Raw genomic sequence first — 27,132 nt, 5'->3', positions numbered from 1 at the left:
CAAATGTTTCTCCCACTTGGTTTCCCCAATAAATGCACACTTTCCTCTGAAGATTTAGCTGAAGGATAGTTTCCTTTATAAAGCCTAGTCTTTCCTTAACTTCCCTCCTGAACCCCAGCTGGCATAGTCAATCACTCCCCACTCAATGCACACGTATCATCATTTCTGCATACTTCACTGCTCTTGTCTGTCTGTCCCTCCTGTGAACTATATGGATCTTGTAGGAAGAGATCATGTGTAGTCCTGGAGCTATGCTCAGCACTGAGCAGAAAACCTACTTGCAATGTTCAAAATGTTGGGTGAATTAAGGAATAGATAATGAGATATTAGGTCTTAGCCTTGGCAATTGGGAGCATATTGATATTACTCAAGATGTAGAATAGAGGTGAAGATGTAGGACTGTGCCTGAGCTGGATTGAAAAGGGGAGGTGGCTGAGGCCCAGAATGGGGTAAGCACCTTTATCCTTTGGGTCTGGAATGTCCCCTCAAAGGCTCACATGTAAAAGCAAGGGCCCTGTTATAGTTTGGATATGAGGTGTCCTCCCAAAGGCTCCTGTGTTAATGCAGGTGTGTTCAGAGGTGAAATGATTGGATTGTGATAGTTGGAACCTAATCAGTCCATCCTAGGTTGATTGCACTGACTGGGTGGTAACTGTAGGCAGGTGGGGTGTGGCTGGAGGAGGTTGGTCACTTGGGGTGTGCCCTGTGAAGGTGCATCTTCCCTGTGACTGTGTGCATCCTCTCTCCCTCTCTGCTTCCTGACCCCATTGTGAGCTGAGCAGCTTTCTCCTCTTGGGCCCTTCCCCTGTGATGTTCTGCCTCACCCTGGGGCCAAAGTAATGGAGTCAGAGATTTATGAACTAAGACCTCTGATACTGTGAGACCCAAATAAAATTTTCTTGCTCTAAGTTGCTCTTGTCAGGTATTTTGGTCACAGAAACAAAAAGCTTACTAAAACTGTCCCCAGTGTTACAAAATTCTGAATTGGGGGTTTAGGCAATGATTGGATTGTAGGGCTATAACCTCATTGGTGGATTAATTCATTTGATGGATTAATAATTTGAATGAACTATTTTGTTGGGAACTGTAGGAAGTTGGGGCATGGCTGGAGGAAGTAGCTCACTGGAGGTGTGTTCTTGGGGGCTGTATCTGTCTCTGCCCCTCTCCCTCTCCCTCTCTCTCTCCCTCCCTCCCTCTCTTTTCTTTTTTCTTCCTGGCTACTGTGAGTTGAGCAGCTTTCCTCTGCCATACCCTTATGCCATGATGTTTCTGCAGTGGAGCTGTCCATCGATGAACTGAGACCCCTAAAACCATGAATCAAAATAAATCATTCCTCTTTTAAGATGTTCTTGTCAAATAATTTGGTCACAGCAGCAAAAAACTGACACAGAACTTTTTTTTTTTTTTTGCAAATTTCTAAAAAATATGGAGTATAGGTTGAATAAAAACGCATAGTCAAAGGGAACTTTCAAGGATAGGGAGAATGAATGATTCTCTTCGATTGTGTCAGGTTGGTTTCTTCAGAGTGAGCTCTGAGGCGGAGTTGAGCATGCAGGGTAATTGTAAAGGAGGGACCTAGGAATCAACATCTAGGGGAAGGAAGGAAAAGAACCGTGAGCCGTGAATGGGTGAAAAAAGAAGGTGAGCAAACTCAGCTACTCCTCCTAGAACGAATATAGAGGACCACAAAGGACTAGGCAGGAGTAAGTGGGAAAATGCTGCTTGCCATAAGGTCCTTACATTATTCATAGGATAGAAATGTCATTTGAATGTATATTAGAATAAGTTGGAGATATATTATAATCTCTAGAATAATCACAAAAAGTACACATAAAAACAAATAGCTGTAGGCAAGAAATCCAAAGAGGGGATTAAATGGAATAATAAAATAACTCGATTCAACCACAATAAGGCAGAAAAAGAGCCAAAACTAAACAGCAGATGGATCTGAGAGAACATGAGTACTTAGATGGCAGACTTAAGCCCAACCATATCATTAATTCTGTTAAATGTAAGTTGTCTGAGGATGCCACAAAACAGGCAGAGATTGTCAGATTATATAAAATAAAAAAAAAACAATTAATGCTGTCTACAAAAAGTGCACTTTAAATATTAAAGACATGCTAATTAAAAGTAAAAGGGTAGAAAATGATGTACCATGTAAACTCTAAGCCCAAGAAAGTTCACGTGGTTTAGTAATATCTGACAAAATAGAGTTCAAAACTGAGCAGCCAGAGAGATAAAGAGGGAAATTTAATAACGATACATAGTCAATTTATCAGGACATAATAATCTTGTTATAAAAGGAAGCACTTAAAAACAGAACTTCAAAATAGATGAATTTAAAATTGAGAGAACTGATGGAAAAATAGCCAAATTCATAATCATAGCTGGAATTTATCATCCATTTTCTAGTAAATGATAAGACAAGAACACAAAAGAAAATCATGAGAGATGTGTCAATATCACCATACAATGTTTTGGCCTCATTGACATTATAGAAATACTCTACTGAACAACTGTGGCAGGTGAATATTACATTTCCCAACACCGGACATATGCTGGATCATAAAACAAGTCTCAATAAATTCATAGTGATTGAAATCATATAGATCTTGGTGTTTGATAATGTTTTCTTCTAAATCATACAATAATTGTGCCCATAATTTTGACATATAGAGCTTTCAATATCATTTGGTTATAAGTATGTTGTAAAAACTCATCATTTCTTTTTAAAACCTGTTGGAGTTTAATTTTATTTGTTTGTTTGTTTCCAGCATGGATTTTTCAGAGCATAACAACTGTACCAGTTGTGACATTATTAGAGGGTGTTTTTTTCCTCCTCCCTTTGGCCCTTTATTTTATTAGGAAGCACTTCAATGCTGAGTCTTTATTCATTCAAAAGTTAAGGACTATCCACAATAAAATGTGTATTCTGCATCAGATCATCAAAAAGCATCTGCCACTTTTACTAATTTTCTCTGTATATAATTATAAACAAAATCATCTACAAAGTTCTTTCCTCCATTCTCTGTTCCCTGCTCCTTCCCTGTCTTTATTTTTTCATTTTTTTCTAGTTGGACACCTTTTTTTGTTTTTAATTACTGACAAATTAAAATTGCATGTGTTTAGCTGGGTGCGATGGCACATGCCTGTAATCCCAATGGCTCTGGGATTGACTGAAGGATCACAAGTTCAAAGCCAGCCTCAGTAACGGCTAGGCACTAAGCAACTCAGTAAGACCCTGTCTCTAAATAAAATACAAACTAGGGCCAGGGATGTGGCTCAGTGGTTGAGTGCCCCAAGTTCAATCCCTGGTACCCCCCTGCCAAAAAAAAAAAAATTGCATGTATTTACAGTGTGTACTTGATATGTATATATGAGTATACACTGTGAAATGATTACCACAATCAAACTTTTATAAGTGAGTTCTAACACTGGATTAAAGTTGAGGATATCTAGTTATACTTCAATTTCAAATAAACAGTGCATGATATTTTAGTATAAATATCTATCAATACTATATTATTTACTGCGTAAGTAGAATATCTTCATGTAATATTTGTGCAAAGTAATATTAAAAATCCATTGTTTATCAGATATTCGAATTGAAGTGAACATTCTGTTTTTTTATTTGTTTTTACTAAGCCTAGAACTCTTCTAATTTTTCTTTAGTCAGTCAGATGCTAATCACTTATTCAGAAATGACCACAAATGTCTCAGGAATTATCCAGATTTTATTGTTTAGCAAAAGAGAAGCAGTCACATGTGGAAGGCAGTTAGTAGTCCAATCATTACTTTGGATTTTTTTTTAAGATAGGTGAAAATACCCTCTTTTAGAGAAACTTATCTAACAATATTAGTTATCTGAACTTTCAGTCTCCTATAGAAATGGAACAACAAACTAGAAAGTGGTTTCAAAACTGGAAGAAAATGTGCACTTTAAAAACAATACTGCAAACTCTGCTTTTTACCATGAACTGGTCAAGTAATTTTATATAAATCAGGTAATTTCTCTGGGTTTGAGTTTTCTTTAAGTTTCTTTCAAATGTGGTGTTTAGACTGGATGATTCCTTCCAGGTCTGCATTTAAACTTACCCTTGATAGTGAATTTTTAAGAGAAAGTAATAAATGAATATGATAAATAACAGTCATCGACTACTAACTGCTAAGGGCAAGGGTAATGCTATCAAGCGATTTAAAGCCTGTTACTTCACAATGTTATTCCCAGAAAGCTTGTTGGAAGTATAGGGTCTCAGCTCTACTCACGCAGGATCTGCATGCTAACAAGACCCTCAGTGAGGTGTGTGAATGTTCACTGTGCAATGCACTACTTCTAGAGCTGGTTTTCTTAGCATTCAGTGAAATAATTGATTTTCAAATGCTCCCAAACTCCCTCTAATTCATCAAGAGAAAATTCAGTTGAGTGCAGAATTCTCTGTTTAAAAGGGCAGAAAATTTTCTTAGGTATATTAGAATTTTTTCTATATGCATGATTGAAATTTCTAAAAAAGTTCTCGTGCTTTGAAGCTTTTTCAAAGAAAAATATTCTGTTGTTCTGAACATTGACATTTTTGGATACCTGCCTTCCCTGGGAATCTTGCAAAAGCAAAGAGATGACTACATGTATGTGATTTTCACATACATCAAAACCTAGCCTAGTACACTCCAAAAGTCAACGTCACCATGGCTGAATAGTTTATTCCCCAGGGGTAAAGCTCTGGTTTCCCCTTTCCTATTTGATTGCTACTAATCTCATTCTTCATTGATTTTACATGGAAGCTTTTGCCAATCCCAAACATGGCAGTTTCACAGCTATTCACTAGTCCAGTTCTGTGAATCCTCGGGATAGAATATTCTTCATGCAGGAAGGACACTTGCTTCACCCAGCAATGCTCTCATTCCTCCCTCACTTATGCATTCTTGTCCCAAGAAGACCTTCTCCAGTTGTTTTCCATAGCATTATTTTTTCTCAATTTCAGGCTTGTTCTTAAATGGGGTTTCCCCAGAATTCAGGATCTGAATGAAGATTTGCATGCAGAATTCCCCTGAGATCAACATCTGTGGGTGCTGAGGTAGCCTTTCAGAGTTGTCTTACCCTGTCGACCACCGCCACTACTACCAAAAGACATCTTCTTTCATTAGACTTGACTGCCCCCCCCACACCCACCCCAGGAAAATGCAATGACCTTGCATATGGAGGTCATTTTCCAGAAAAAGACTTTGCTGTGACCTGAGTGGCACCAAAGAAGGGGTGGGGTGTATCACATCAGAGCATCCACTTGGTCCTCTCCCCTTCTGACCCTCTTCTGAGTCCCAGAAACTTCTAACAGAGTCTGTAGATTAAGTCTTGGTGTCTAAAATCATGGTTTGCTCTTAGAAGGAATTGAGGCAATCATCAGATTTGATCCAAGCCTCTTAACTGGCAAATAACACATTTTTTAATGTGTACCTCTGGACAGTGAGCACAGGCCTTAACAATGGGAACCTCTTCGTTCCACAAAATAACAAGTTGGTGTCATTTTACTGCTCATGATTTTTATAGCCTTATCTGAACCATGAAAGAAAAATGCAGGAAATCATCTGGGCTTTGATCAATTCAGAGAGGCAGGGCTTAGACATGGGGAGGTGGTAGTCAAAACTCCCATGCCATTTGACACATCCTCCATATAAATACAGCCAAGATGACATGAAGACAAGAAGTTGGTTGCCTCTCAGCCTTTTTCCCTCAATTAGATTTGGACTTTAGGGAAGAGCCTTGAAACTCTGGGAGTCAGTCTTCACCTTGTCAAAATTTCTGAATTCCACACAGTTGACAATATTATTAGGTCATGCTGGGCACAGTAATTCCAGTGGCTCAAGAGGCTGAGACAGGAGAATCATTAGTTCAAAGCCCAGCCTCAGCAATAGAAAGGTGCTAAGCAACTCAATGAGACCCTGTCTCTAAATAAAATACAAAATAGGGTTGGGGATGTGGCTCAGTGGTTGAGTGCCCACTGAGTTCAATTTCCAGTACCCCACAAATATATATTATTAGATTGAGACATGAATTTGGCAATTTTTTATATCCTTCCACCTATCAAAAAAACATTTAATGTTTTAACCAATAGCACAGGTATTCTTAATCTGATTTCTGGAGACCCTAATTGAACCACAAATGGCTTTTAAAGTTATCTCTCAGCTCCCTAAAACTGTATAAAGCTGTTAGCTAAGTGTCTACATGACTTCATTTTGGGGGAAAGAGAGAAGTCTCAAAGGTCAACACATTTTCTAAGGAATCTATGCTGTCCTGCTCACCTCAAATTAAGAACAGTGGTGCAGTCAGAAGAATGCAAACCTTAAAATGGGAAAACCAAGTTCCTTCCTTCCCCTCTAGCATTTGCCCTGTCAAAAAAATAAAAAAATAAAATAAATAAAAAATAAAAAAAAACACTTCTTTTTGAGAATCTTCGTTTCCACTTCTATAATACAACCTTTTTATCCTGAGGATAAAAACGCTCAACTCAGAATAAACCCTCATGAGCCTCAGGAGCCGGTGGGGGCTCCAGCAAAGCACAGTCTGCAAAGGGAAGTCAGGCCGCCTGTTCTCTGCTGGCCCAGGGCCTTGCTTTCCCTCTGGAATCAGGAAGTGCCACAGAAGAGTAAAAATGGAAAAGCACAGGAAAAAAGCAACCCAGTCACTAACCAAAAGCATTTTAAAACCTCACTGAAGATTCTTTTCAAGTTTGTGGTATACTTTTAGGGTCTGCTATCCAGTGACCACCACAAAGGGTGACCTGGAAGTTGACATGCTTGACTTGGGAGCATATCAAGTGTATCGGTGCCCAGCAGGCAGCCTGGAGAAGGATTTATTAAGCCCAAACCGTTCAGCATTAGAGAGATACTTTTTCAACCTTACCCTTCTCCAGTGCCCAGCGGTCAGATGGCATGGTTAATGTGCAGTCTTTAAATGAAAAAGCAACTTAGTGTGTGGGGCTGGCTTTTCCCACTATCAGTGTCTTTCTCTCTCTCTGTGGTAGATCTGTCTGTCCATCACCAACTTTATCATATCTAATATCTTTTTCTTTCTCTATAATATGTATCTATCCATCCACCCATCTCTTATCTTTCTATAATTTATCTCTATTTCTACATAAACTATCTAGATCTACCTAATTTTCTCTTTATCTAGTCTACTTCTCTATCTCCTTAGAAACTCTATCTCTATCTTTTCCTATATATATATCATCTATATCTACCTATCTATATCTATCATCCATCACTGTCATCTTTCTGCTCTGTGTTTTCTCTTTGTTTCAAAATACATTGTGATAGGTTTACTGAGTTGATTTCACTGACAATCTCTCTATCTTGGAACAATTTCTTATACTTTAGAATTGTTTGCTTTTCTGAGAGACCTTATCTCCTTCCTAATATGTATTTATGCATTTTCTTCCTTGTAAGAGATATGATCAAATCAATTTTATATTGCCTATGTAACCTATGGTGTAGTCCCCTTGTTAGAACAAATATTGAAATGTGAAAGATAAAACTAGCAATGCTTTTGACTTTCTAGCATTCTGAATCTTTCACATACCTGGTCTGAACAGTCCCTGTTGTACTTCATGTGAACTTGGTCCTGGAGGGGATAGCTATGCAGAATCACCATTAAATGTGATCAGAGGATGTCACCCTTGCAGTGGCAGAGGTGATATGGAGGTAGAATAGTAGTGCTTCTTGTTGCCAATTGTTCTACTCCTGCTACTACTTGTCTTTCATGTCTAAGAATGTAAAATTCACTATTTCACATAAAGTGAAAATACTCCAGGCTACTAACATATTCAAATAGTTGTGACTTGACTCTTTAAATATCTTTAAATAAAGAATAAACTTCTAATTTTCTAATTCCACTGTCAATTCTGGAAGTTTCTATGTCTCTAAGCACAGCAAACTAGAAATTTTCTAAATTTCTCTAATTAACAGAATCATATATAAAATATATTTTATATATTCCATTTATAAAATAGAGATACATAATATACTAAGAACTTCAAATATTGACAGTTTCTATGAAACCAGAACCTGAAGTTCACATTTCACATTTCCACAGTCCACATTTCCACAAGTGGTAACTGAACAAAGCATAAATAAAACTTTTTAAATTATACATTCAGAAAAGTATAATTCTCTATATTTCAAAACATGAAAATGTTTAATTTTAAAATATTGTCCTTTCACCTTTTCTTTTTACAATGCAAAAACATTGTATAAAAATCATCTAACACTAGACGTTACTATGCCATAGGCATGCCTCCCTTGCTCTCACACAGTTTCATCTAGTCTTCATAGTAGCTGTGTCAAATAGGTAGTCTCTTTCTCAGTTATGGGGAAACAAAGGAACCTCAGCTCATACAGGAGAGGTGAATCACTCAGATTTATCCAGGTAGTAGAGATTAATCCAAGAGCCACATGCAGGTCTTCTGCCTGGCCAGCTCCCTCTGGTCGGTAGCTTTGCTTCATTCCTCTTTCCTCTGCTTGGACCGGTGATGCACGTATGTGCAGATTCAGGCTAGTCTGTGCTTGGAGATGCCAATTGTTGTGTGAAAGAATTTACAGTTTCTTGTGCTTCTAGTTGCTGCTGCAGGGCATACTTGGGGTAAGAATGAACTGTAGTTTTCTTTCCTATGTCACTGAGGGAGGAAATATCCAAGACTCAGCATCCCATAACTTGATCAAACTCTTGTCCTTCTGCTTTGTGTAGCCTGACATGCCTCGGCTTGCATGTGCTTTGGAAGTCCCACCTTGGTTTTCCTACTTAAGCCTCTTCCCACAAACCATGGCACAGAGACATTGCCATCAGGAGCAGCCTCTGAGTTTCAAGGGTGTGGTACTCAAAAAGCCTTGGAACACAGGGGCGCATTGCTAGGAGATGCAATAGGGGTTGGAAGCTTTGGGCACAGGCTCTCAGGACAGAGATGCTTACAACATGAGACCTGCCTCTGCTAACTAGTTTCAGTGGGTGGCATTTATTTGGGGCCCAACAGAGGCTGGGAAGACTGAGCTCTCCTGTTCCTGTTGAGGCCGCCCCCTCTTTAGGTCTGAGGCCTATTGAGGAGACCCACCAGGTACTTGTTTGGATTCGGTCTGTTCCTGGCTCAGGAAATGACCCAGAACTTTCTTCTAGTGCTCAGGTCTCTTTTGTGGTATATGAGAAGGAAGAGGTTATGGGAGTTCCCAGGAGGCTTTGATGTCATTTGCTGTTGGAGTGGAGAGTATTGCCCTGGGCTCCTGGTTTCCTTAGGGTGCTTTCATGTCTAGCCCTCACTCAGACAGGGACAGAGGACTTCCTATCGGACCCTATAACCTATGGGTCTGGATGCTTCTGAAGTTATGAAGGAATATTTATTACTTCAAAGAGGGGAAATAAAAAGAGTATAAAAAGAGTGTGTGGTTGGTCTTCCCCTCGAGGAGGAGAGGAAGAAGGGAGAACTGTGCTGTCTTGACCACTGCAAATCATAAAACCACTCTGATTAAGCCAGCAGTGCAAATGGACACTAAAAACACATTGCCAAGACTCAGGGGACACCAGTCTGTGGACGAGAGGGAATTCTCATTAAAGTGGAAAATATGTTTTACTCTTCTGCTCCCCACTTTGGAGGAGGTCCCTGCCATTAGAAGCAGTGTCCTGTTTTCACACTGAAAACAAATTTCCAGAGTACCTGATAAAAAGCCAAAGAGATGCATACAGAATTTCATTAAAATCCTTATTCTATTAATATAACATCCATGTGACACCAGGGAAAAATGGCACTATTCTCTACAGAAATCAGGGGAAACATGCAGGTATAGAAAACAAAACAAAAGTAGAATTGTTGCATAAAGAAAGTCCATTGGGGAAAATAAGCACTGAACTCCTAGGAGTGGCTTGTGGAAAGGCTCTATTCCATCCTCGAACCTCTAAGATGTTTACCTTCTATTAAAAGATTCTCAGAGACAAAATTTTAATAGTTTACTTTGAAAGTCTGTTATAGTATTAATCGACCTAACCATCTAGGAATTGTCTTCATAAATTATAACAAAGTAGTTCTGTGTCTCAGCATGGGTTTATTTTCCAGGCAGGGACAGGGTGGATGAGCATGGGACACCAGGACAATTGCATAAAAATAAGGAGTTTGTCAGGCTTTAATCTCAGAACCAATCGCCTGCAGAAGCCTCCTTCCATGTCATAGTTCACATGGTGACTTACAGGTTCTGAGAAACATTGGTGGTGGGAGGGAGGGATAGAGAGGGAGATGGGAAAGGATAGCAAGGTGTGGCCATGCAGCACACACAGTAGTTCAGAGCCAGTTGGCTTGCTAACTTGGATATTGGCTCAGTGATCTCCTGGTCTACTTCTCTCACTTTCCTGAAAAGAAGAAATTTAGGGCTCTGTGGAGTTTATTATCTCCAGCAAGCTTGTCTTTGAGTGACCTTTTTGGGAAATTTAAAGAATGATGGGTCTAAGTAAAAAAGAAACATTTATGGTAAACAGTTCCAGAAAAGGTAGATAGGATGCTTGGTAGGTGAAAATTATCTTCTTTCCATCTCATCTTGACTTTGGGTGTGACCTTGGATGCTCTTCTGTGCCTACTCCATATTTTTCCCATTTGTAAAGGAGAAGAAATCTCTTACTTTATAAATGGTGAACCATTTGAGAAGAAAAGAGATGACACAGCACATGCCTTGATTGCCACAGAAATAATGACTCGTCCATATATGTGCTTATGCCCAGGTCTGTTTCAATAGACCAGGAATTGCTGCGGCAATTTTCATTTTCTTGACGTCTGATGGCCTGGCCCCTGGGGAGCATCAGCGGCCAACAGTGACCCTCTACCTGACTGATGTCAGTGGAAGCAACCACTTTCTTGGTGAGTCTGAGAATAGTCCATTTAGAGCCACTAGAGAATGATCCATTGACCCAGGAGTTGGCTTGATGTCTATCTCCAAGGTTGTTCAGGAGTGCGCCTGCCTCACACAGCTATGGAAAGGATGGAACAAACATAGGTGTGGAAAGATGGTGCTGGCTGAATGGCCGGAGAGATTATTTCTCATCTCCTTATTTCTCTTCAGGAACCTATGAACTGTCGTGCCAGCATAACCCACTGGTTGTCAATGTGAGCCATCACACAAGTGTCCTCTCCCACCATACCACGTCCATGCTGCTGAACTTCTCATCCCCACTGGTGGGCATCTCCGCAGTGGCTCTAAGGACATCCTCCCACATCAGTCCTTCAGTTCCTGATAACTGCATGGCAGAGCATGAGGGGCAGAATCAGGGACAGAGGTACCAAGTCCCCTTTCTTCCTTTGTCCCCTTTTTCCTGTGGCTCTGAAGTACTGCTACCATTTAGGTGCACAGTGTTGTGTACACAGTGGCTGCTTGATATTAATATCCTAAAATGGATTTAGAAACTACTAAAAAGTCCCCAGGAACTAGCAAAGAATAATTTGTAGAAGATACATATGGGTTTTAAATTTTTCTGTTCTTTTCTTAGCTGAGCTTAATTTTTGTGTAAATATTTAACATCTTTACAAGGTCTTAACATCTTTTTTTACATATAAAACCACTAACTTCAAATCAACATTGTTATAAACTGCCAAAAATTCTTTGCCAAAAACTCAATGTTCTCTAAGCAATGTATATTGTTCCACTTGCTCCCACCTGGACAGTGTAGACAGCAAGTTTAACAACTACTAGCTGAAGCATGTCACACAATTATTTAGTGTTACCTATGGGGGGGGGGAGAATATATTCATGTGTCTGTCTGTGGACATCTGTAATCGTCACCCTCTACACATTCAAGGGTCACTGAATTCAAGTAGTAGCTTGTAGGAGACTACTTCACAGCACTGGCCTGCCCAAGATCAGGGGTAGGGAGTACACATACAACAGTCTACACTGCGATTGGGGTTGACTCATCCCATCAGTGATCGGAAGGGAACTGAAGGTAGCAGGGTTCATCCCCTCAGAAGAACCCGGTTGTGAGAAGAATGGGGAACAGGCATCACAAGAGTATCTTGGTTATGTATTGCTCGGAGGCAAGTTCTATCAAAATTTAGTGGTCTAGCATACACATGTTATCTCACAGTTTCTGGGGGTGAGGAATCTAGATGCAGCTCAGCTGGGTGCCCCTCGCTTGGGGTCTCTGATGACGCTGCAGTCAAGCTGTTGGCCGAGTCTTGCTGCTACCTGGAGGGGCACTGGAGAATTCACTCCCAAGCTCTCGTGTGGAGCTCTTAATAGGCCTCAGAAGATCCCCACCCATGGTCCCTCACATAGGTGTTGGCAGTTGGCATTATCACTCAGCCGTGGCTCAGTTCCTTGTCATGTGGGCCTCTTCATGAGCTGTCCAGTGTCTGAGACTTGAAAGCAAATGATCCAACAGAAAAAGTAAGCCCCAGAGGGTGAATGCATGATAGACTGCCCAGAAGGGAAGCCACAGTCTTTTTATAACATGAGATTGGAATTGACAGCTCATTACTTCTGGCATATTCTATTCATTACAAATGAGTCAATGAGTCTATCCCATACTCAAGGGAAAGGGTTTTCACAATGCACAAATCACTGAGGACCACCTTAGAGGCTATCTCTCATGTGCAGTATTAGTAGTTTGTGTTAGTTGAACACTTACTATGTGCCAAGTATTGTTCTAAGTACTGGGAGAGAAACAGTACGGGACAGAGCCTGGATACTGGGCATTGTAACATCATCTGGTTCATCTGCAACTTGTAAGTTTTCTTAGTGAGAAAACACCTTTAAACATTCACACAAAAATGTCGACTATTAAAATAGCATTGCTTATTAGAGTTATTGCCTCTTTCTCATGTGATTTCAAATTATTTTCTCTACTGGCTTTACCTCTGGCCTTGAGCCATGCAGAATGTCTTTCGGGTCCCTGAAGTATGTGTTCTTGATGAGCTTCGCACACAGTGTTCCCACTTTCTGGAATGCCTTCCAGTCCTCCTTCACTGCAGCTCCTCAGGTTCACCTTCTGGGAAGTTTTGGCAACTCCCTGTTTCCATAGGACATAATATATAACCCCAACTCTGCAAAAGCGGCTGCCACATTGGGTGGTCGCTATTATTTACTTCTTGTTCTTTCCCGTTAGCCTATGAGCTCCCTATCGTGGGAGTTCTGTTTAGTATCTCTCAGTGATTAGAAGAGGGCCTGGCACATAGTAGGTACCAGAAACTGTGTGTTCCATGATAGTTGCTGATTTTAAATGCTCTGTGGAACAGAATGGAGCAAGCAAAGTAGAAGACACAGCTGTAGACATGAAGGACAAGAATCCCCCTCAGCATCACAGCTGTGAAATGTCAACAAAGACATTGATTAATTGTGATCATTGCTGTTAGTTCTTCACTTATTTTCATGTGGCACTGTGGGAAAATAAGTTTTTTATGCATGCATGCAAACCAGTGGAAATAGAATATGATTCTCCAGTTTACACTGAGAGTATCTGGAATGCGTAAGTACTTCCAAACCACATATGACAGACAGGAGCCATGCAAATTGGCTTTTCCCTCTCAGCCAGCAGATGAGTGCAATATAGTGAATTTTTATACACAAGAAACCTAATAAATTTCATATATTTTGTCATTTAAAGTTTGACTCCTTATGTACTTTTGAAAAACAGAAGTCTTTTTGAGCTTTGTATCAATTAGTTTTAAATGTAGGTATGCCATAATATGAAACTCTCAAAATTTGCACACGGCTACCTCTTTTTTACCCCATGACCTGAATTTCATTAGTAATTCCATGGGTAGGGAAGATGCCTGGGTGTAGAAGATGTGTTGTTTTCTTTGTATTTAATTATTAGTGACTGTTGCTCTGTCCCTACTTTAACATTGCATCTTTAACCAACCTGACTGACCCACAGAATCTCAGTGGCACGCCAATAAACATAGGTCTGGCTCTTCAGTGACGGTCATATCTTTGCCTTGGACAAAGTAATTTCTCCCTTCCCATTTAGATACTAACAATACAGAAAAATTCTTAGCTAAACCAAAATCCAACCTGGTCATGAGAATATCTGTGAGGGTTTCCTCCTGATTGCAAAAATGTATTAAATTAAGAAACATTGTTGGAACCAAAGCATATACTTGTGTTCTGAAAAAAAGAAAGTCAAGTAGGGAATAGAGAGATACGGAAAGAAGAGAGGGAAATAAGTCATTCCTTCTTCATTTCCTTGCCCCTTTGGCTGTTTTGATTTTTAGGTGAACAGTGGGATCATTTATTTAGATGGGCAGTCTGAGTTGCAGCCAAGTCCAAGGAGAAGCAGACCAAGACATTAGGGTTGAATCATTTTGAATCTGTCGTCTCTACCAGGCATCCATGTCAGAAAATCCACCAACAACTGCTCTCTGTGATCCTGGGTGAGACAGAATCTGGGATGGATACGATTAAGAATTAAGGCCTTAGAAGTAGATTAGATCATGTGGAGATTTGGAAGGAATGAAGGGGAAAGGACGAAAGGAGAAAGGGAAGGAAGGGAGAACCCCCTTGGCTCTGATGTGTCTTGGTCTTGTTACCCACTTTGTTGGGATAGTTGTCCAGTTTATGGTCTACTCCACTGACCATGAATCCCATGAATTTCAAAAATCAAACTTGGTGTTTCTGATTTTGGCTCTTATGCTCAAGAAGAACTCAAAATCATTCTTACTCACCTACCATTTCCAGCCGTACCCACTTTGGGGAAAGATCCTGCACAATCTGCATAGTGTTAGCACCAGACAGACTTTTAAATATCTCAGATGAGTTCTTTGAGAAGTGGAAACCATCTTTTTTGTTAATGTGTTGGGATTTGGAGCGCTTCTGATAAAGAATCCAGGCCACTTGTGAGTTAATTTACTTACAGGGGTGGATTGGTTTGCAGATAATCAGGACTCTTCATTTTCTACTTTAGAAATTTACAAGGTCAAATCTAGAAGAACTGACCAATAGGAAATTGCTGATGGATATGAGGCGTCTCCTACAATGGGATTTTGTTCTTCCAGTCACATGAATACTTTGGAAAAACTGATGGTTAATCCTCTGACCTGTCTTATGGCATGTTCACAGGGTCCCCAGTGCTGGGTTTCTGGAGGTAAAAGCCCTTTTCAGATCCTGGCTGACGACAGTGGCTGAAGTGTCTGTGATTACTCTTCTCCTTACAACATTTACACTTTCCCTTCTGTTTACCCAGATTTCTCTAAGTGCAAACATCATACTTCTTTCAAATTTTCCTCACATTTCAAACAGCTTTTGTTTTTTCTAATTTGATGTAACACAGTTAGGTGTAAAACTTTTTGCAACGGTTGGTCTTTATTAGGATCCTACTTCTTGCCAAACCTTTTGCCTCCTTAAATGCTTTTGGCTTTGAATTCTACTGTGTCTGGAATGAAAATGTCCATCTCTGCTTTCCCTCTGTTTGTATTTGTTTGATGAATATTTGCCTTTCTTTTATTTTCAACCTTTCTTTATCTTCACTGCCAATGAGCCTGGGGCACATTGCTTCACTGCACTGTTTAGAGAGATAGTAGCAGCGTGTAAAACTAATCCACAACTTTATTCTGAAAATTTATCTCATGAGCCCTAAGCGTCCTTTAGGGCTCTGTAACACCGTTGCCTTTGGGATGTTTATCTCCCAGGATGCAATGGCTTTTGTCAGTGGCTGCACACCCCCACTCTCCCTCTCCCTGCCTCACCAAGACCGTTATCCTTTGTGACCTGAAGTTTTGAAACGAGTAAAGGGAGGGTGACACTGATGAGAATAATGGATAGAGAACAGATCTCAGACAATAAAAAGCAGTTCTCGGTGTTCTGTTCTTTACAGCCGCCAGGGAATGAAGAAAGAATGATTTGTTTACCTCTCTTAGTAAGGAGGAGAGTGTAGGAGAAAGAAGCAAAGGTACGCCTTCTTTCTTTTAGAGGAATCCATTCTTGGTTTCTCCCCTTCAGAAAACCAATGTATGCTTTGGTGTCCAATGATGTTTCTGAGTTTTACTCTAATAAATCTTGCAATGAAGAAGATATTCTTATAGATTCTAGCTCTCAGGTTTGGTTTTGGGTATTGATAAGAGTTTCATATTTTTCAATTTTGCTGATCTTTGAGTAGGAAGCAGAAGTCATTGTATTATTGTGAGGTTAACTGAAAACAACACACCTGGAGTTGTAGAACATTCTAGCATCAAGAGGGAGCAGCACCAATGGCAGTTTCCATGCTTTCCCCCTCCTTATTTATTTTCTAGTCATCCTCCTTTTAGAAAGGGTGCCAGTTATTCATCAATCTATTGACTCTCAGCTCCAAATCTACCCCTATCATCTGCCTTGCAATACCAGAGCTGAGTTTTGCTGCTGTTTATCCTTTGCCAACCAGGGCCATATTTCTTAAGCATGCTTTGAGTATGAGAGGAAGGGGCTCTCTTCCTGGCTTCTTCTTTTTGTGTGTGTGTGCTGATTCTCTTTTGCTGTGGTGATGTGTTCAGCCAGTGGTGCACATGACACCTACAGCTGAGCTCCATGGCCATTTAGGCTTCCAAGGCATTTGTTTTGGTTGACTTTTCTTCACAATCAACCAAAGATCGTGGCTGGATCTATTGTGATGTCACTGTGTGCCATAGATTATTAGCATCCCATGACCCATCAACAAGGAACTCAGTACTGTACTTAAGCCCAAAGCCACAGCCAAACTGATCCCCAAATCCCATCTCTGTGAATGTCTCCTGCCACCATTTCAGGACACAATAATTAGAACAGGAAAGGTTTAATATAGTTAATAACTAGCAACAGGGGATTAACTCCTAAGGGGTAAAGAAAACTCTAAAGAATAGAGGAATAGTTGGAAAAGGAAACAATCTTAACTTTAGAAGATTAGAAGAGTATCAGAGGAAAGAACAAACAAGGAAGAGGCTCTCCATTCCAAGATGGGATTTAGTTCTTGTTGGAGAGGGTATGTGGCACAGTGGATGTAGAGGGTATGTGGCACAGTGGATGTAGAGAAGTCTGCTGGGTTTCTGTAGGATGGAGCTGGCAGTCAGGAAACCACCCAGTGGGCTGCAGCTGAAAGCTCATTACAAAGCTGCATTGTGGGGAACTATTGGAACTTGCTAAGCAAGAAAACTGCCATTAGGATGTAGCTAAACCTTTCTGGGAGGCACATGGGGCACTGATAAAACTTGATGAGAAGGTACCCACAGGGGTCCACTGAGACTTGTTAGGGAGACAGTGGCTGCTGGTGGAACTTGTAGAATGTGCAGGGTATACTGTGCCTTTTTAGGTGGTAAACACCACTGGCTACTCCCCTACAGGACAGCAGGTTGGGTGCTGTGGAAGGGAGGGGTGGAAAGCCTCACAGGTATGAAGAGAGAAACTCTTGCATCAACAATGTCTCTCCAGTGCTGGCTCCCAAGTAAACTCCATGCTGGCTGTCAATAGAAACGTTAGCATGGTCTGTCTCTAGTGTTACAGAGTAGGGCAGTGAGGTGTGGATTTGGAACTGAGCAGCAAGAAGTTGATAACTGGCAGACAGTCTTGTCAAATAGCCAAGAAGGAAATCCTCTTTCATCTGCCTTTTGTTCAAGATAGGATTTCCTTTAAGTTCCTGGGCTTAATATTAAGATTATTTAAAAACATAACTTCTAAATAGATTGAGTTAATTAGAAATGCATATTTTCTTCTTTTAATGTTTTGAACTTATTGTAAGTCCAAGACAAAGTATAAATATATAGGCTTATTTAGTATAAGTACACATTTTGATTGAGATGGAAAATAAGTAATGGATACTCATAAAAGTATAGCAAGTACTGAGGTTTACCTTCAACTATAACTTATTAAGGCCCAAAATTGAATAGGATATTAATCTTTTAAAATGAATATCCATGTGGAAACATGAGTTCTTTCTTCTATCTCTTGCCTAATCCCACCTATATACTCATGTTTGGATTCTTTTTATCATGGTGGATAAATGAGGTCTAATACGGATAGATAGATGTGTTTTCATGTTTCATAAACATTGCTATATTTTACTTCAAGTCAAAGAGAGCCTTCTTTAATTTCAAGTAACTTTCTGAGAAGTTTAATGTAAATTAAACCATGAAACTAATTATTCTCCAGGTGTGGTGGTGCACACCTGCAATCCCAGTGGCTCGGGAGGCTGAGGCAGGAAGATGGCAAGTTCAAAGCCAGCCTCAGCAACAGCAAGGCACTAAGCAACTCCATGAAACCCTGTCTCTAAATAAAATACAAAATAGGGCTAGAGATGTATGTGGCTCAGTGGTTGAGTGTCCCTGAGTCCATTCCCCAGTACTCACCACCAGAAAAACCTAATTATTCTATATAGTGTGTGTGTTTGCCACTGTGTATAGAATAGAGATAGACTCATCATCTAAAAAAACTTTTAATTGCCACAATATGCCAGGAATCATTTCCCTTTGAGGAAACTGAAACTTACAGTGAACAAATTTGCCTTAGTTGAGATTAGCAAAACCAAGACTAGAATCCTCTTCATTTGTTCCTAGTAGGGAAAGCTTCCTCTCTAACAATGGCAAACTCTTAGAAATAGATTCATATCTACTACCATCCAAGAAATCCTACTGCCGCCTCAACTATATTAGGATTGGTGTAACAAGAGTTTAACTGGCCCTAGAATAATTAAGAGCACCTATATTTTGGATACATTGAAGTAACAGATGTTATTTTGAGGAAATGGTGAAAGGCAGATAAAGGCAGTGTGTGAAGCTGGTAAGGTGGAAGGATTCAGTGGAGGGGGTTATGAGGGATGCAATTGGAGAGATACTTTGGACTTTGAGGCAAGTTTAGGAAATGTATAACCCATACCAGGATAATTTCATAGGCAGAATCCAAGGGCTTGGGGTCATTAGGAAAAGAGGTTTTACCCAGCTCCTATGTGGTCTTAACCCAGACAAAAAGAATCTTTTTTTTTTTTTTTAAGGAAGAGAAAAAAAAAATAGTCTGCTTTGAGATAATAAGTGCAGGCAACCCAGAAAGAGGAAACCCCACGTTTGAATACCTGGTTTATGGGTGTGACAGCTTTCTATTGCTGAGTAGCACTGTTACCACAGTTACCAGCTTAAACCAACACATTTATAATCTCACTGTTTCTGAGGTCAGAGGTCTTGGCAAGGCTTGCCTGGGTCCTCTGTGAGGTCATAATAAGGTGTTAGCCAGAATTAAATTCTTATCTGCAGGCTTGACTGGGGAAGTCCACTTCCAAGTTCACAGAGTTGTTGTTATTGCTTCTGAAAGACCTCCCCAATTGCCAACATCTCCCATCCAAATGCCAACATCTCCCGTCGAAACTTGTTACAACTGATGGACCTGCATGGACACCTAAGTCACCCTAAGTCAATGGTTTACGTTAGAGTTGACACTTGGTGTTGTACATTATATGGGCATGGACACATGTATAGTGGTATATGTATGCCATCGTAAAATCATACAGAGCATATTCACTGCCCTGAAAATCCTCTGCGCTCTGCCTATTCACCTTGACCACTAGCCTCACTGCCACCCCAATTCCTTGGCAACTGCTGATCTTTTTACTGTTTCCATAATTTTGCCTTTTCCAGAATGTTGTTGGATTCACAGAGCATGTGGCCTTTGCAGATTGGCTTCTTAGCAATATGCACTTAAGGTTCCTGCATGTCTTCCTGTAGTTTGATAGCTCATTTCATTCTATTGCTGAATAATATTTCATTGTCTGAGTGCACACAATATTTTATTTTTCCATTTATCTACTGGAGGACTTCTTGGTTTCTTATAAGTTTTGACAATTAGGAATAAAGCTGCTATAAGCATCCATGTGCAGGTTTTTGCATGGATATAAGTTTTTAACTCCTTTGGATAAATACCAAGAAGTGAAATTTATGGATCATATGGCTGAAAGTATGTTTAGTTTTGTAATAAAATGTGTAATTTTTAAGCAAAAAAAATATTTTTGTAAATAGGAATATCATCCCCAAATTTTATCTTCTTTTTTTTTTCTTCTCTCCATTTCTTTATTTTCAGGATAAATCTGTATTTTTCTATAGAAATTATTCATGAACACATAACATTTGAATGAAGGAAAAACAATGAACAGCTTGTTGAACTCTTATATGGTTCTATACTCAAGCAACGATCCTTAAATTGAGAATTTACCTTTTACATTAATAACATTTATTCTTAGGTTGATATTTTGGACAGCAAATGGAGTTATATATGTAACTCCAATTGGAATTATATGTCTTGTATATTTATTGTAAAAATGCTCAAACAGCTACATAATTAATATACCTGCACAGTTGTATAAAGAAGAGAATCAAGTAATTTTTAAATAAAGGAATAATAAATAAAAATATTATGTTTGGTTTGAATGCCTCAGGACCACAGGTAGAGAGAGATCTGTTAATTTATGTATGTGTATGCTACTTTAGTCACCTTTGTAGTCTTTTTGTAGCCTCAGATCTGGAAAAATAAATAATCCAGGGAGAAAAACAACAGTCAGCTCCCATGAAATAACTCAATTTTATATTCACAATTTGTGAAGTTAGGTATCTGGCAGGTGCTTCTCCAGAGGACTTACCCCAGTCACCTGGCTTCTTCAGATAGCCTTTCAATGGTACCTCCATGCTTGTGACTCAAAAGATGAGTTTCACCTTCGAAAGCTGTTGGGTCTGCTGATTTAGGCTATATAGGTCATATACAGATGATTTATGTGTTACACTCCACTGTTAATGGAAAATTCCCTACAGACGTGGGATTTGAGCTGGGAGTAGAGGGATGAGGTTAAAAAAAAAAAAACAGTTTTCCCATTGTTCTCTACTTCCATGACTTTAATAATGCACAGAAAATTTCTGGGAGGAAGTAGTGTGTTTTCTTTTTAGTAGCTGTAAGGGCTCAGGTGTGAAAATATTTCTTCCTGGTTATGCTTGAAGTTCTCAGTAGAGCTGGGGCCTGGATATAGTCCCTGGGAACCCCACCCAGGGATGGGGAGCTGGAGTGTGCTCAGTGCCTTGGTGCTCCATCCTGCTGGAATCAGGCCTCAAGCCCCGTCCTGGTAATAGGATCATTCCATCTCTTATCTGCCCCTCCACCTTCATGCTTCAGTATTCACTGGAGCCCTCATTGCTGATGCTTTACCAATTCCTATCGTGTTTTGGTTATTTGGGATCAGATTTGAAATGACAATTCTTTCCCTTCCTCCTCTGGACCAGATCCCAGTACCTTCCCAGACCTCTCCTTCATCTGTTCAGCCTTATGTCTTCAGATTTCCTCCCTTTGATAGCCTCATGAAGTGAAGGGCTCCATCCTTTCTTTTGCTTTGGGCCTGCAAGTTAAGTTGTGGCTTATTCTTTGGCTCCCCATCTTTTATTTTTTAGCGGTGGGGGGGTGTCTCTTTTAATGCTCCAGGGTAGTGGGAAATGTTCTTGCTGCTGGGAAAGTCGCTGTAGCAATGAAATGTGTATTACATTTCTACTCATTTGATTATCTTCTTCCCCAAAGCAGTTTAGCAAATTAGTATTGAATCTGTTTTTGTTTCTGCCCAGTTTTTTTTTTTTTTTTTTTTTGAGCAAGGAAAGAATTATAGCTTCTCAGTTGTTCTAACTTTCTTGCCTAACTTTCTTTTCCCAGAATGATTTGCCTCTAAAATAATAGGGAAAGAGGAGACCCCATTAGAGAGAATTCTTATTCCCCTGGCCAATAACAAATGACCTGGTGGCCTAAAGGTCTGCAGTGGATGCACAGTGAGCCATTTGAGTCTTTCCTCATGGGGCTGTAGAGGAACATTTAAATGGCCATGGCATGGTCTCATTTGGAGGCTTAATGGAATGTGGCTAAGACAATTCTAGAATAGACTTTACTAAATCATGACTATATCTGAGATTATTCTGTGTGGGATACACTCTGAGAACACATTGGATGATAGCTTTCAATCAAAAGCTAGGAACAGGTAAAACTCTTAGGGAGACCTATGGCCAGGGTCCAACTCAAAAGGATAGATGGATTTCAAAGCAAGGTCTTTGAGTCAGTGACTCCTCATCTCTAAAATTCCACCATAAGAAATTATTTTCGTGAGGTCTTGAAAGTCTCAGAGGTCTCTTTAGAATAGTAAATACTCAAAAGTAAATGTGTTTTCTGTCTTTATCAACTATTTGTACCAGATGTGTTCTCTTATGGAGACATTGATAACTCAAAAGGTAGGCCAGGGACCTGCTGGAATGTGACCTAGTTCAGGCCCCTAGAAGTTCTGGGAGAAGAGGAGCAATAGAAAACGTGGTGCTAAAATGAGGGATTAATTAAATATGTCACCTACTTCTCAATTTTGCCCTGGGTTGGCCCTGTCAATATAGTCTGTATTCATGGCAGCTGGTGGAAATAGTACAGAAAATAAAAACAAACCAATATTTCCAGGGTCCTGTCATTTTGCCAGCCTGCCAGGCAGACAGACACCATCAACGGATTTGACCATAAACTTTGGCTGGACCCACTCTGAGGACATGTCTGGTTTGTGTACAGCCAGAGCCAGGGCAGCAGAGGAGGTCTGGCAATTGGGGAGGCAGCCAGCCCACTCTCCAGACCCCTGCCTCTCACTTTCACTGCATTTTCTAGGCTCAAACATGGCTTTAGTTTCTTCCTTTCTTTGAGCCTTTATTTTTTCATAAGCAAGTGAGTTACTAATATCACAAGGCTTGAGAGTACAAGAAACAGAGGCAATAATAGTACAAATCTGAAGTCAACCAAGGATTGGCAAATTTTGGGATTAAGGGATTATGGGAGCAGCATGAAGTTTCTGCTGGGGAGTCCAGAAACTTTAAGAAAAGGAAGGTAAGAGCGGATGTAGAGAATGAGAGCTCCAAAGGGGCCTGGCACATGTTTTATGTTCTATTTCTCTGTGTGAATTTGGGACTCAATCAAACCTTCAAGCCCTCTACTGATCCACAGCACACAGAGAAGCCAAGCTGCCTGATCTCCTTCCCAGCAGGTCCTGTTCTAGGACTGATACTGTGGGAAGCTTATGCCCACTAAGCTTTTTCAGTGTTGTTCTTCACAATTTTTACAATTCCCCAGTCACAGGTCAGGCTGGGAAGTGTCACTCCCAAATAAATAGTTTAACTGGTATCTGGGTATGAATGGTAGGTAGGAAGGGAATCATTTGGAGGACTTTAGTGACCATTCATTCCCCTTTAGGAGATGCTGCTTCTGAGATAGCTCCTGTCTTTGTAGATCCTGGTGTATATGATATGGATATATCTCTTTTTGCTGTTTCAAATGGGTAATTCTGCTTCCCTGGCCAAGTTCTAGGAAGCACAATTTCTACGTGTTAGTCAGCAATTGAATTATTTTGACTTTTTCTTTGGTATCCCACATATTTTATAATCTACATGAAAAACATGGGTTCTAAAGCTTGGTGAAGCAGGGCTTTTGACAGGGAGTGCTTTGGCTGTTTGATGTAAATCTGTTTCTCCTTAGGACAGGGGCATTTGGATGGAACTTCTAGTGTTACAGCCAGACGTGGTAAAAACCATGCCCAGAATTAGAAATGAGCAAAGTGAATTACCCATTCTGGGGCCACTAGAGTCCAGTCCTGACCTTACACAGAGGTCATTGGAGAGGACTATCCTGAAGAGTGAAATCTGTGCTGAGACTTAATGGAAGGGGCATGGTTATCCTCCACTTTCTCAGCATAGAGGAATTGAAGGCAAAGCCTGCTGGGTGCAGTAATTTGTCATTTCTCTGTTATATGAGGGAAGAATCAGAATTACTCCTGAGATTCCTCTGTTTACCTCAGATGCAAATCCTTAGGGGAGAAGAGCTTGAATCAATTTTTGCTTCCCAGTTGGCAATGTTCCTTCTGTAAAATTCCTCAAGGTACCAGCTTTGGTTTTACCCAAGAAAGCTGTTAGGAATGTACCTAGCAGTTAACTGATTCCTACCCTTCACAGCAAAGATGAAGCCAGAGGAGAGAAGTGGAAGGGAGAGCCACAGTGAATCCTTTATTTTGCTCTCCAAGGATGGATGCTATTGTTGTTACTCTTGGTTTTGCAGTTGGTAGTGGGAGGTTCATGAGGACCCTGTGACTTGCTGTCCACTGTGTATTCTGTATATCCCACTCCCAGCTGCTGCCAAATCCAGAGCATACTTTCTTTCTTAGCCCACACCCTCTTATTTCAATAAGAATCAATAAAACAGAATTGGAGAATGGAGAAAAATATGATCCTCTTTTACTGTTTAACCTTAAAAAGCTGGTTTAGAGAAACCACTGGGATTGCGAGTTAGTCAATGGTGGCACTTCTTGGATAGAGGCATTCAATATTTTGTTTAACTAAACAACTGAAAAATTGGGACATTAAGCAAATGATTTATACTGAGTAAGAAGGCTTATGAGAAACTGTTTCTTGGGTTCTCCACCACATCCTGTCTATTCTGTACTCCCACCCCAAATCCACCATCACCTCATCTATGAAATTAAACACCATGTTAAAATTGGAAGGGATTTTGTTAGAACATGGTTCGACCCCGTCATTTTTTTAAATTTGTAAAGACAGAGTCAGAATGGTGGAGATTGTCCAAGGTCATAAGGTCAGGAGGGGCAAGCTGAGATCAGAATTTGGGTCACATGGCCTCCGTCTATTGCTTTCTCTACCACACCAGACTATTTCTTGAAACTGTGGCATGAATGCCAGACAGTTTCTCCTAAACTGATCTAGATTCTAGGAAAAGAAAAAACGTTTATGGGCAGACTTTTCTGGATGCCTCAGGGAGGATGAGATATTGACTTTAGAAAAATTCATGAACTGATGTCATCTTATTTTGAGTTTGGGTCAAAGATGAATTAAATGCTTGTTTGTTATTATATTACAGCCTTAGTGCTGTAGGAAATTCTGGAATATTCCCACATTTCTTCTGGACCCACTTCTCTCATGTCCAAAATGAGGAATTCAGGTTGAATTATCTTTAAGGTCTGTTTCAGTTTTAGTAAGTTTGCTATAAGATGGCTGTTAAATGTCTTGCCACCCGCAACGGTCACAATAGGAAGTGGAGTCTTTATTCTATAAACTTCCCCAACTCTTAGCTCCGAGAAACAAAGGTTTTAGTGCTGATTCTGATCATCTCTGGAATATTGTCACAGACTCTTGAAGTCCTTCCATGGTGACCCAGACCCTCAGAGAGACCATGGACCAAAACTGCAGGGCAGCTACAGGTAGAACAGCCAGGACTTCCTTCATTTGTTGGGAGCTACTGGGATTCCCCAAGGTGGACCTGGGCTAGAAGCTATGCCAACATCCCTGAAGTGGCCTCAAGAACTGCAAAATTTAAAAGAGACATCTGGATTGGTGTACTCTGGGGAAGTGCACATGTCAAGTTTGTTGGTGGTTCTGACCACTTCATCAGCAAAGAATGATGTCTGTTTTCTGGTGTCCCCTTACCCATCTCCTGGTAACCAATGAAAGATATGGGAAGGCTTTTAGGGCCTGCCTTTAAGTCTGTCTTCAGATATAGATTGATTTCTTTCAATATAGAATGCTCTGTTCTGTTAGTAAGATTTTAAGAGACCCACACATGCTATTCTGTTCAGTTCCCCATAGTAGGGAGAGGTTTCCAAGCATGCTTTGAGGTTGCTGCCTTTCCCTGTGTCCTGTCGATAAAGCCTTGAAAGTAACTCTCCAGGGCATTTCTTGCCTTTCTAAATTCTGCTCGTTCACTGAGATCCAGTCAAAAGCAATGATAAAACTTTCTCTGAAGGAGTCATGAGTTCATAGTCAGTAGCACATGATTTAATTCTTTTCTCTCTTTAGCTGTATTTAAAGTCTCTTCAGAACAGGGCAAAGGTTTTATGCTTTTGATCTACCCTGTGGCTTCTATGTGATAATTCATGTTTACTGCATTAAAACACAAGGACGAAGCGGGGGCCCATTTCTCCTTCTGGAGTCAGCTATGCTATTTGATAGTCTTGGCCTACAGAATTTATTGACATATCTTTCAGGTTACATATATCCGAATCTTCATGGGGCTGGGTTTCACTTTTGGTAAACATCAAAAACTTTGAAGCTTAAAAATATCACAGAGACTAGATCACACCATGGGACTACAGAGTCGGAATTCCCACAGGATAAGGCCTGGACATATACATTTTTTAAAAGCTGTTTCAGTGAGTCTGCTGCACAGTTCTGGTTAAGAAAGCCCGCGTCACAGAACATGAGGGCCACTCTTTGACAGAGCCATGCCCACTGGGGATCCCAGACTCCAGTGTCCTGTATGTACCCAACTACCGACGGAAAACCACACACCATTGTTGCTAGGATTGACCTAGGGGCCCTGCACAAGTTCCAGAAATGAGGTTAACCTGGGGTTAAATTATATTTTGAGCAGGGATTCCTCCCTCAAAAACAAAACAAAACAAACAAAAAGCCTTCAATGCAATAGCTTTGGGAGTAAGGAAGGACCAGAAGAAAGAGCATAAAGGCTTCTGAGAGAAGTGGTGGGACAGGACCAAAGCTAGAATTATAGGCAGGTGACCATCTATGTAATGTCATTTTTAAGGGCCTCCTGACTTAAAATTCCATCATGAAAAATTTAATCCTTTTGCTTAAAACTTTGCCCATGCTAAAATGGAAGTGCCCGTGAATCACATCTGATTGGGTTCATCATATCCCTACCTGAGAACTCATTGCAATGAGGCCTATGGAAAGATCTTGAAAAAATGAGTGTCATTAAGGGTGGAAATGCTCTTAATAGGGCTTCTTGCAGCTGCACAAAGATTGCTACTTTGATTTGTATAATGAAACTGCAACAAACAAAGATGGACAGATAAGCAGTCTATATTTTTGCCCTGCCTGTCCTGCTGAGGAGCTTCTGGGAGGCAGAGCTGCCTGCTCCTGCCCTGGAACTGAAGCATCTCAGCCCCAGGGAGATGGCCTCAAGGCCTAGGCTGGTCCTGAGAGAGGGGCTCTGAGATCCTGGCTGAGGATTTTCCCCGACTCTGTGTGGCCTCCAGCCAGTCTCCAAACTGCTTCCAGTTTCCTAGTCTGTCAAACCAAGAGAAATGCCTCTCTAGGGCATCGTGAGAGCCGCTCCTGCCACTTTCATTAAGTTTATCCAAAAACCATAGAAAGAAAGCTTTGAGAAGTTTTA

At 40.4% G+C, this 27,132-nt stretch overlaps 1 protein-coding gene across 1 annotated transcript in view; it reads left to right on the top strand.

Annotated features, from left to right (window-relative positions):
- Pappa2 (pappalysin 2) overlaps positions 1–27,132 on the top strand; it is a 236,353-nt gene that overhangs the window by 135,058 nt on the left and 74,163 nt on the right. Inside the window, exons 12-13 of the mRNA XM_076831977.2 lie at positions 10,751–10,886; positions 11,089–11,302. Of these exons, the coding sequence (XP_076688092.2) occupies positions 10,751–10,886; positions 11,089–11,302 (350 nt within the window). The remainder of the gene's footprint in view (positions 1–10,750; positions 10,887–11,088; positions 11,303–27,132) is intronic.

This window comes from Callospermophilus lateralis, chromosome 13 (assembly GCF_048772815.1).
Source record: "Callospermophilus lateralis isolate mCalLat2 chromosome 13, mCalLat2.hap1, whole genome shotgun sequence".
NCBI lineage: Eukaryota > Metazoa > Chordata > Mammalia > Rodentia > Sciuridae > Callospermophilus > Callospermophilus lateralis.
This window is presented reverse-complemented; position numbering and strand designations above follow the sequence as displayed.